This window comes from Bombina bombina, chromosome 2 (assembly GCF_027579735.1).
Source record: "Bombina bombina isolate aBomBom1 chromosome 2, aBomBom1.pri, whole genome shotgun sequence".
Taxonomy (NCBI): Eukaryota; Metazoa; Chordata; class Amphibia; order Anura; family Bombinatoridae; genus Bombina; species Bombina bombina.
In genome coordinates, this window is record NC_069500.1 from 504,205,585 (window position 1) to 504,215,043 (window position 9,459).

The 9,459-nt window shown below is 41.6% G+C and overlaps 1 protein-coding gene across 1 annotated transcript; it reads left to right on the forward strand.

Annotated features, from left to right (window-relative positions):
- Positions 1 to 8,286: 8,286 nt before the first annotated feature.
- Positions 8,287 to 9,249, forward strand: LOC128647088 (olfactory receptor 6N1-like). Its single transcript, XM_053699904.1, has one exon. It carries the CDS (start codon positions 8,287 to 8,289, stop codon positions 9,247 to 9,249), a length of 963 nt encoding a protein of 320 aa, XP_053555879.1.
- The last annotated feature ends 210 nt before the right edge of the window (positions 9,250 to 9,459 follow it).

Genomic DNA, 9,459 nt, shown 5'->3' on the forward strand with positions numbered 1-9,459 from the left:
CAACAAATCAATTGTTTTCTCTTTTAAAATGTATAAATCATTAGACATACTGTAACAAATGTGTTTAACCAAATCTGTATTATAATTATTATATATCGATAATTTATGAGCTTTTTAATGTTTATAGTGTTTTCATAATCATAATCATATTATTATTTATTATCAGGTATTTATAAAGCGCCAACAGATTACGCAGCGCTATTTAGCTCAGAAAAGAACCTATATTAAAAGGCTTCAAAATTCACAGTGGTCATTAGCAATATTTATTCAAATATGCTGAGAGTATGTTAATAGGAAACAAGGAGAAAGAAAGAATGAGAGCGATCACTAAGGAAGGAGGTACAAAAGGCTGAGTGTGAGAGAATGAGGCTACATTCTTTAATCACAACATGCTTAGCAACAAGGAATTACACTTTTAAGACCTAGTGCATCAAGAATACACTATTGTTGTGTTCCTCTCCAGGACATAAATGATATATTATATCATGGTATTACGTGACACTAAGTTCGGAATTACAAACCTGGGAAAACACGGGATGTAATGTTGTGTAAACGTAATTTTCCATGACCAATTTTACTTCCCTAAAGACATTGTCAATACCCCACTGTAACTTGTCTAACGTACTGGGCTGGTACATAAACCTCAAGATGAGTAGTTTGATTCATTCCATTTCATAGTATTCCTGGTCAAGTTTTAAACTTTGGTTTTGTGCAGATGAAATAATGAAGCCCCCAGGCTCAAGAAATTCTGCATAAGAATCAGAAGTACTTGAACACCACTAATGCTGCGTATTCTTGCACTCATATTACAATTTGAAAGTAAAAAATTCAGGTGCGTTAACATCTAGAGGAATATTATGGCATTTGCTCAAGCGCTAACCTGAAGCTGCACTATGCAAAAATGTGCTAAAATAAAAGCTGCGTTAACAAAATAGCTAAAGTAGAATTACACATACATACAAATATATACACATAAATAAATCATCTTTATACATTTATTTCAATAATAAACATATATTTTACATATAGGGCATGATTACAAGCGGTGTGCTAAAGTTAGCGTGGGTCAGGATAAGCAATATTGCAACCGTGCTAACTTGTGCACATATCACAAGTTAAAAGTAAATGGGTGCACTCGTGTTAGCATGACTGAGGACCTAGGGGCATATTTATCAATGTGTGAGTGGACATAATACGAAGTAGCGTATCATGTCCGCTGCACATCGATAAATGCTGACAGCATACCCTGTCAGCATTTATCATTGCACCAGCAGTTCTTGTGAACTGCTGGTGCAATGCCGCCCCCTGCAGATTTGCGACCAATTGGCCGCTACCAGGGGGTGTGAATCAACCCGATCGTATTCAATCGGGTTGATTTCTGTCCGCGGCCTCAGAACAGGCGGAAAAGTTATGGAGCAGCGCTCTTTAGACCGCTGCTTCATAACTTCTGTTTCTGGGGAGCCGGGCATCAAGCTCCATACGGAGCTTGATAAATATGCCCCCTAGTGTAAAGTGTAAGGGGTGAAAAAAGTGTGCACCAAACACAACATAAATACAATATAAAAAAGTGCTAAACTCATACAGTATATACAGTTTCTGATAAATTTATTTATGTATGTATCTATATATATATATATATATATATATATATATATATAATCATGTGTGTGTATATATATATATATATATATATATATACAGTGGGGCAAAAAAGTATTTAGTCAGCCACCAATTGTGCACGTTCTGCAACTTAAGAAGATGAGAGAGGCCTGTAATTTTCATCATAGCTATACCTCAACTATGAGAGACAAAATGTGGAAACAAATCCAGACAATCACATTGTCTGATTTGGAAAGAATTTATTTGCATATTATGGTGGAAAATAAGTATTTGGTCACCTACAAACAAGCAATATTTCTTGCTCTCACAGACCTGTATCTTCTTCTTTAAGAGGCTCCTCTGTCCTCTACTCATTTCCTGTATTAATAGCACCTGTTTGAACTTGTTATCAGTATAAAAGACACCTGTCCACAACCTCAAACAGTCATACTCCAAACTCCACTATGGTGAAGACCAAAGAGCTGTCGAAGGACACCAGAAACAAAATTGTAGACCTGCACCAGGCTGGGAAGACTGAATCTGCAATAGACAATCAGCTTGGTGTGAAGAAATCAACTGTGGGAGCAATAGTTAAAAAATGGAAGATATACAAGACCACTGATAATCTCCCTCGATCTGGGGCTCCACGCAAGATCTCACCCCGTGGGGTCAAAATGATCACAAGAACGGTGAGAAAACATCCCAGAACCATACAGGGGGGGACCTAGTGAATGACCTACAAAGAGCTGGGACCAACGTAACAAAGGCTACCATCAGTAACACACTACGCCGCCAGGGACTCCGATCCTGCAGAGTCAGACGTGTCCCCTGCTTAAGCCAGTACATGTCCGGGCCCGTCTGAAGTATGCTAGAGAGCATTTGGATGATCCAGAAGTGGATTGGGAGAATGTCATATGGTCAGATGAAACCAAAGTAGAACTGTTTGGTAGAAACACAACTCGTCGTGTTTGGAGGAGAGAGAATGCTGAGCTGCAACCAAAGAACACCATACCTACTGTGAAGCATGGGGGTGGCAACATCATGCTTTGGGGCTGTTTCTCTGCAAAGGGAACAGGATGACTGATCCGTGTACATGAAAGAATGAATGGAGCCATGTATCGTGAGATTTTGAGTGCAAACCTCCTTCCATCAGCAAGGGCATTGAAGATGAAACGTGGCTGGGTCTTTCAGCATGACAATGATCGCAAACATACCGCCCAGGCAACGAAGGAGTGGCTTCGTAAGAAGCATTTCAAGGTCCTGGAGTGGCCTAGCCAGTCTCCAGATCTCAACCCCATAGAAAACCTTTGGAGGGAGTTGAAAGTCTGTGTTGCCCAGTGACAGCCCCAAAACATCACTGCTCTAGAGGAGATCTGCATGCAGGAATGGGCCAACATAACAGCAACAGTGTGTGACAACCTTGTGAAGACTTACAGAAAATGTTTGACCTCTGTCATTGCCAACAAAGGATATATAACAAAGTATTGAGATGAACTTTTGATATTGACCAAATACTTATTTTCCACCATAATTTGCAAATAAATTCTTTCCAAATCAGACAATGTGATTGTCTGGATTTGTTTCCACATTTTGTCTCTCATAGTTGAGGTATACCTATGATGAAAATTACAGGCCTCTCTCATCTTCTTAAGTGGGATAACTTGCACAATTGGTGGCTGACTAAATACTTTTTTGCCCCACTGTATATACTAGTCCTAAAGCCCATGTACACGGGCCATTTTTTGCAGTACAGTGGTCCCACCCCTTGCTCTCTCTATCCCCCTCTCTTTTGCTCTCTCTTTCTCCCCTCTCTTTTGCTCTCTCTCTCTCCCCCCTCTTTTGCTCTCCCTCTCCCCCCTCTATTTTGCTCTCTCTCTTCCCCTTTATTTTGCTATCTCTCTTCTCCCTCTCTTTTGCTCTCTCTCTCCCCCCTCTCTTTTGCTCTCTCGCTCCCCTCTCTCTTTTGCGCTCTCTCCCCCCTCTATTGCTGTCTATCTCGCTCTCTTTTGCTCTCTCTCCTCCTCCTCTCTTTTGCTCTCTCTCTTCCCCTTCTCTCTTTTGCTCTCCCTCTCTCTCTTTTGTTCTCTCTCCCCGCTCTCTTTTGCTCTCTCTCCCCTCTCTTTTTTGCTCTCGGTCCCTCTCTTTTGATGTCTCTCTCCCTCTCTTTTGCTCTTTCTCCCCCTCTCTTTAGCGCTCTCTTCCCCTCTCTTTTGTGCTCTCTATCTCACACTCTCTTTTGCTCTCTCTCTCTCTCCTCTCTCTTTTACTCTCTCCAATTTCTTTTGCTCTCTCTCCCACCTCTCTTTTGCTCTCTCTCTCCCCTCTCTCTTTTGCTGTATCTCTCCCTCTCTTTTGCTCTCTACCCCTCTCTTTTGCTGTCTCTCTCCATCTCTTTTGCTCTCTCTCCCCCTCTCTTTTGTGCGCTCTCTCTCCCCTCTCTCTATTACTTTCTGCCCTTTCTTTTGCTCTTTCTCCCCCCTCTCTTTTGCTCTCTCTCTCTATCCCCCCTCTTTTGCTCTCTTTCTCCCCCCTCTCTTTTGCTCTCTCTCCAGGGCCATCTTTAATATTGACTGGACCCTGGGCAAAAATTTTATTGGCCCCCCCCCCATGCAATTTCGCTCCCCACCCCAACATCCCAAAAAACAACTAAATTTTTTTTTTTTTAATTATTAGCCCAGCAGTGGATCATCCACTGCTGGGCTAATCATTTTTAAAAAATGAAATAAATTGCAATATGTGAAACTGGACCTAAGCAGTACTAATAAGTAAATAAATATATAAATTTCTCCACTGTGGATTTATTTAATATTCTTTTTAATGTGAATCTGGTGTGAGTTTAGCTGGTTAAAGAGATTTAGGGCAGCCAACAGGAGCAAAGCAAGGTAAAGACTGAGGAGGAAGCATAGAGGTGCAGACAAATATAAGTTTAGTGACTGGAACAGCAGAACTTCTATGGTAAACTGTAAAATCTGAGACAGAGAGAAAACAAAAACTATAAAAATAAACCTTACATTAATGTTTGAACTATCAGCATGACACTATACATCAGCCACAGAAGTACATGTCACTTCTTTGCTAGGAAGAAGTTCCCATTTACCCTGGACTAGACAATGCTGCATGGGGAGGGGTGTGTGTGCACTCACTTATTCTTCCCACTGACACCTTTCTACAAAGCACTGTTCCCCTATCAAACTTCAGTTAGTTGATCTTAGGGCCACAGCAGAAAGAGCAGGGCTAAGGGGACCAGCAGACTTGATGCTGTCTGTCCAAGGCTGCATGGATACAGTGTGAGATGAGTCACACAGCCTCAAGACTGAATAGAGCAGTGTATGCAGCTGCACAGATGCTCAAATCCTCATGTCCTTGCCGCTCCAGCTTTCTGCTGCATGCGCCTACAGTCAGCCCTACCCAGAAAAAATTCCCACCACCAGAGCAGTTACCTGGTAACAGTGGTAACCCCAGTAGGACCTTTTCTGATGCAGTGGGAATGGCTGGATGCCGAGTTAGGGCTTTGCATTCAGTGCTGCACAGTGCACATCTAAAACAGCACATGGCAATAGATTGGCATGTCACATGACACCGGCACGGTCTGGCACAGTTTTTAAAAAAATATAAATATAAACAGAGTACTTTTGACTGTGAAAGTATTAGGACTGAATGTGTGTGTTCCCCATGTCACATGGTATGAACCATAAAAAAAAAAAATATATATATATATTATTTTTTTTTAAGGACTCTTGGGCCCCTCAACAGAAACTTGGCCCTGGGCAGCTGCCCCTTTTGCCCTGTGTTAAAGACAGTCCTCTCTCTCTCTCTCTCTCTCTCTCTCTCTCTTTCTTTCTCCACTCTCTTTTGCTCTCTCTCTCCCCCCTCTCTTTTGCTCTCTCTCTCCCCTCTCTTTTGCTCTTTCTCTTTCCCCTCTCTCTTTTGCTCTCTCTCTTTCCCCTCTCTCTTTTGCTGTCTCTCTCCTTCTCTTTTGCTCTCTCTCCCCCTCTCTTTTGCGCTCTCTCCCCCTCTCTTTTACTCTCTCTCTCTCCCCTTTATCTTTAACTCTCTTCCCTTTCTTTTGCTCTCTCTCCCCCTCTCTTTTGCTCTCTCTCTCCCCTCTCTCTTTTGCTGTATCTCTCTCTCTCTCTTTTGCTCTCTCCCCCTCTCTTTTGCTGTCTCTCCCCCTCTCTTTTGCTGTCTCTCTCCATCTCTTTTGCTCTCTCTCCCCCTCTCTTTTGTGCACTCTCTCTCCCCTCTCTCTTTTACTCTCTCCCCTTTCTTTTGCTCTCTCTTCCCCCTCTATTTTGCTCTCTCTCTCTCTCCCCCTATCTTTTGCTCTCTCTCTCTCCACCCTCACTTTTGCTCTCTCTCCCCCCTCTCATTTGCTCTCTCTCTCTTGCCCTCTCTTTTGTTCTCTCTCTCCCCCTCTTTTGCTCTCTCTCTCTCCCCCTCTTCTGCTCTCTCTCTCTCCCCTCTCTCTTTTGCTCTCTCTTCCTCTCTTTTGCTCTCTCTCTTCCCCCCCTCGCATTTGCTCTCTCTCCCCCTCTTTTGCTCTCTCTCTCTCCCCCTCTTCTGCTCTCTCTATCTTCCCCTCTCTTTTGCTTTCTCTCTTCCTCTCTTTTGCTCTCTCTCTCCCCCCTCTCTTTTTCTCTCTCTCCCCCCCTCTTTTTTGCTCTCTCTATGCCCACTATTTTGCTCTCTCCACCCTTTCTTTATCTCCCCTATTCTGCTGTCTCTATACACCCTCTTTAGAGCTCTCTGTCTTTCAGGCCAGTCGGCCAGGGCATCAGGCCCCGCCTGTGTCAAACCCGGCCCCACCCACCCGGCCCCGCCCACACCACAACCGCTCGGTCACGCCCACTCCACGCCAGATGCCAGGTGAGGTCAGTTGGATTAAGGCCAGGGCATCTACTTATCAAAGCGTCGACTTTCTTGCATTCGACGGCACCAATACGCTCGCCTAAGATCGCCTAACATCGCTGCTGCGGACCTGAATACATTCTCCAAAGTTACCAAAAAAGCTGTCAAAAAGCCACGCACCAAGTACGGTGCGATGAGTAGTGGACTGTTGTTAACTAGCAGTCATCGATCTCGCTGCTCTTCGGATTTTTTTCAGCTTTCTTGGTATACTGTCACTAAACACCCACACTATACTAAACTGTTTTACCCCTTATACCACCGCTCCCAGAGCCCACCGCAACTCTAATAAATGTATTAACCCCTAAACCGCCAATTCCAGGGGCCACCGCACCAAAATAAAGTTATTAACCCCTAAACCGCTGCTCCGGAGCCCACCGCCACCTACAATATACATATTAACCCCTAATCTTCCGCCCCCTATACCGCTGCCACCTACATAAAGTTATTAACCCCTATCCTGCCGCTCCCGGACCCTGCTGCAGCTAAATAAAGTGTTTAACCCCTAAACCGCCGCTCCCGGAGCCCACCGCCACCTACATTATATTTATTAACCCCTAATCTGCCCCCCCCTACACCGCCACCACCTACATTATATTTATTAACCCCTAATCTGCCCCCCTACACCTCCGCCACTATATTAAATGTATTAACCCCTAAACCTAAGTCTAACACTAACCCTAACACCCCCTAACTTAAATATAATTTAAAAAAATCTAAATAAATTATTCCTATTTAAAACTAAATACCTATAAATAAACCCAAAGATAGCTACAATATAACTAATAGTTACATTGTAGCTATCTTAGGATTTATTTTTATTTTACAGGCAAATTTGTATTTATTTTAACTAGATAGAATAGTTATTAAATAGTTATTAACTATGGTGTAGGGTATATAAGAAGGTATGTAAGAGGTTATACACTGTTTATGTTTGATAAAGGGGGAGACCACAAAACATCATGAAGATTAAAGCAATAATTGTTTTTTCAAGTCCTGAGTGTGCGGTCTCTACTTTGGAATACTTGTATATTTGTATGCACCTGGGCAAAACATGAGAGTGCTTGGTTCTGCAATTTTATATACAGGGGATTTGCACTCTCACCATAAATGTAGTATGCCAGGGTGTCAGGAACAAAGAAGATCAATATCCAAGTTAGAGAACCGCACTCACTGGACTTTCAACAAACAATAATTTATTGTGACAAGTGACGTTTCAGGGAGTCTGAGGAAGGTCTGAGGAAGGGGACAGTTTACTCCCCGAAATGTCACTTGTCACAATAAATGATTGTTTGTTGAAAGTCCAGTGAGTGTGGTTCTATAACATATATATATATATATATATATATATATATATATATATATATACTGTATATATAAAGAAAATGTTCTTATATGTAAAGAACATTGGAATGTAAAATATGAATTACTCATGTTGGGATGAGTGCACTTGGTCAAACAGTGTGGGGTGAGTGAGCAAGCCATAAGTGTTAGGTTACTTTTTAATAACGTGCCCTATTGAAGTCTATAGGGAGAAGAAGTTAGCGTTGTCCCAGTATCTGAAGTCCTATATGATTCAACCCCAATTAATACGAAACTTCAGTTTGCCATAGCCCCTAAAAAAAAATTACATTTAATTTAGCACATAAGAGATGAAAAACGTTAAAACAATTCCAACAGCTATTGCAGAGAATGTTACCAAATGTCATCTTATATGTATAGATACAAATATTTTAACTACCAATCTTGAAAGTTTTCTTTTTCTAGAAGTGCAAGTGGAAGATGGAAACAGAGAAAAATCTAACAACTGTCTCGGAATTTATCATTTTGGGTTTCCCAAGCCTTCAGAAACTTTACCCTGTTCTGTTCCTGGTTTTCCTCATTATCTACCTGTTTACTGTCACAGGCAATATTTTAATTTTTGTGACTGTTGGACTGAACTACAACTTGCACATTCCTATGTTTTATTTACTAAACCACCTTTCGGCTATGGAAGTCTGTTACACCTCAATCATAGTACCCAAAATGCTGTCTAACTTTGTGTCACAAAACAGAAGAATCTCATTTAATGGCTGCATGATCCAGCTCTACCTCTTCAGTTCATTATCAGCCTCTGAGTGTTATCTCCTCACAGTCATGGCTTATGATCGTTTCTTAGCTATTTGCAAACCTCTGCATTATTCATCAAAGATGACCAACACCACTTCAATGCAGCTTGCCTGTAGCTCATGGTTAGGTGGTTTCATTTGCCCAATTCTTCCTGTAGCTCTGATATCACAGCTAGAGTTTTGTGGTCCTAACCAAATAAACTACTTCTACTGTGATGCTCAACCTCTCCTCCGACTCGCCTGTAGTAATACGCATGTTACAGAGACAGCCATCACTATTTTGGCTACAGGCCTCATCTTCACCTCCTTCCTCCTCACCGTCATCTCATATATTTTCATCATATCAACTATTTTAAGAATCCCCTCAGCCACTGGGAGAAAAAAATCCTTCTCTACCTGTGGTTCACATCTGACAGTGGTTATTATCTATTATGGCACCATTGTCTGTATGTACATTCAGCCAATGTCCAGATTCTCACTTGACATCAACAAAGTACTTTCTTTATTGTACACGGTGGTGACACCTGTGTTAAATCCAATCATTTACAGCTTAAGGAATAAAGAGATAAAAGAATCTTTTGGAAAACTTACTAAGAGAATATTGAAAATTGAGAATAGCTTAAATAAAGAAAATTAAGACCTTGTTGCACTGAACATTTATTTGTTTGGAAATGAAGCTAAAAAATCGATACTATACCAATGGTTTCTTAATATGACATAGTAAGAAACTCTGGTCTTGATTTAAACCTCACAGTGTTGCACAAATGTGTATATTTGAAATGTATGCTTACTTGAATGTCTGCTTACAAGGTCACCAGATGTGAAAAAACAGTGGGCTAGATTACAA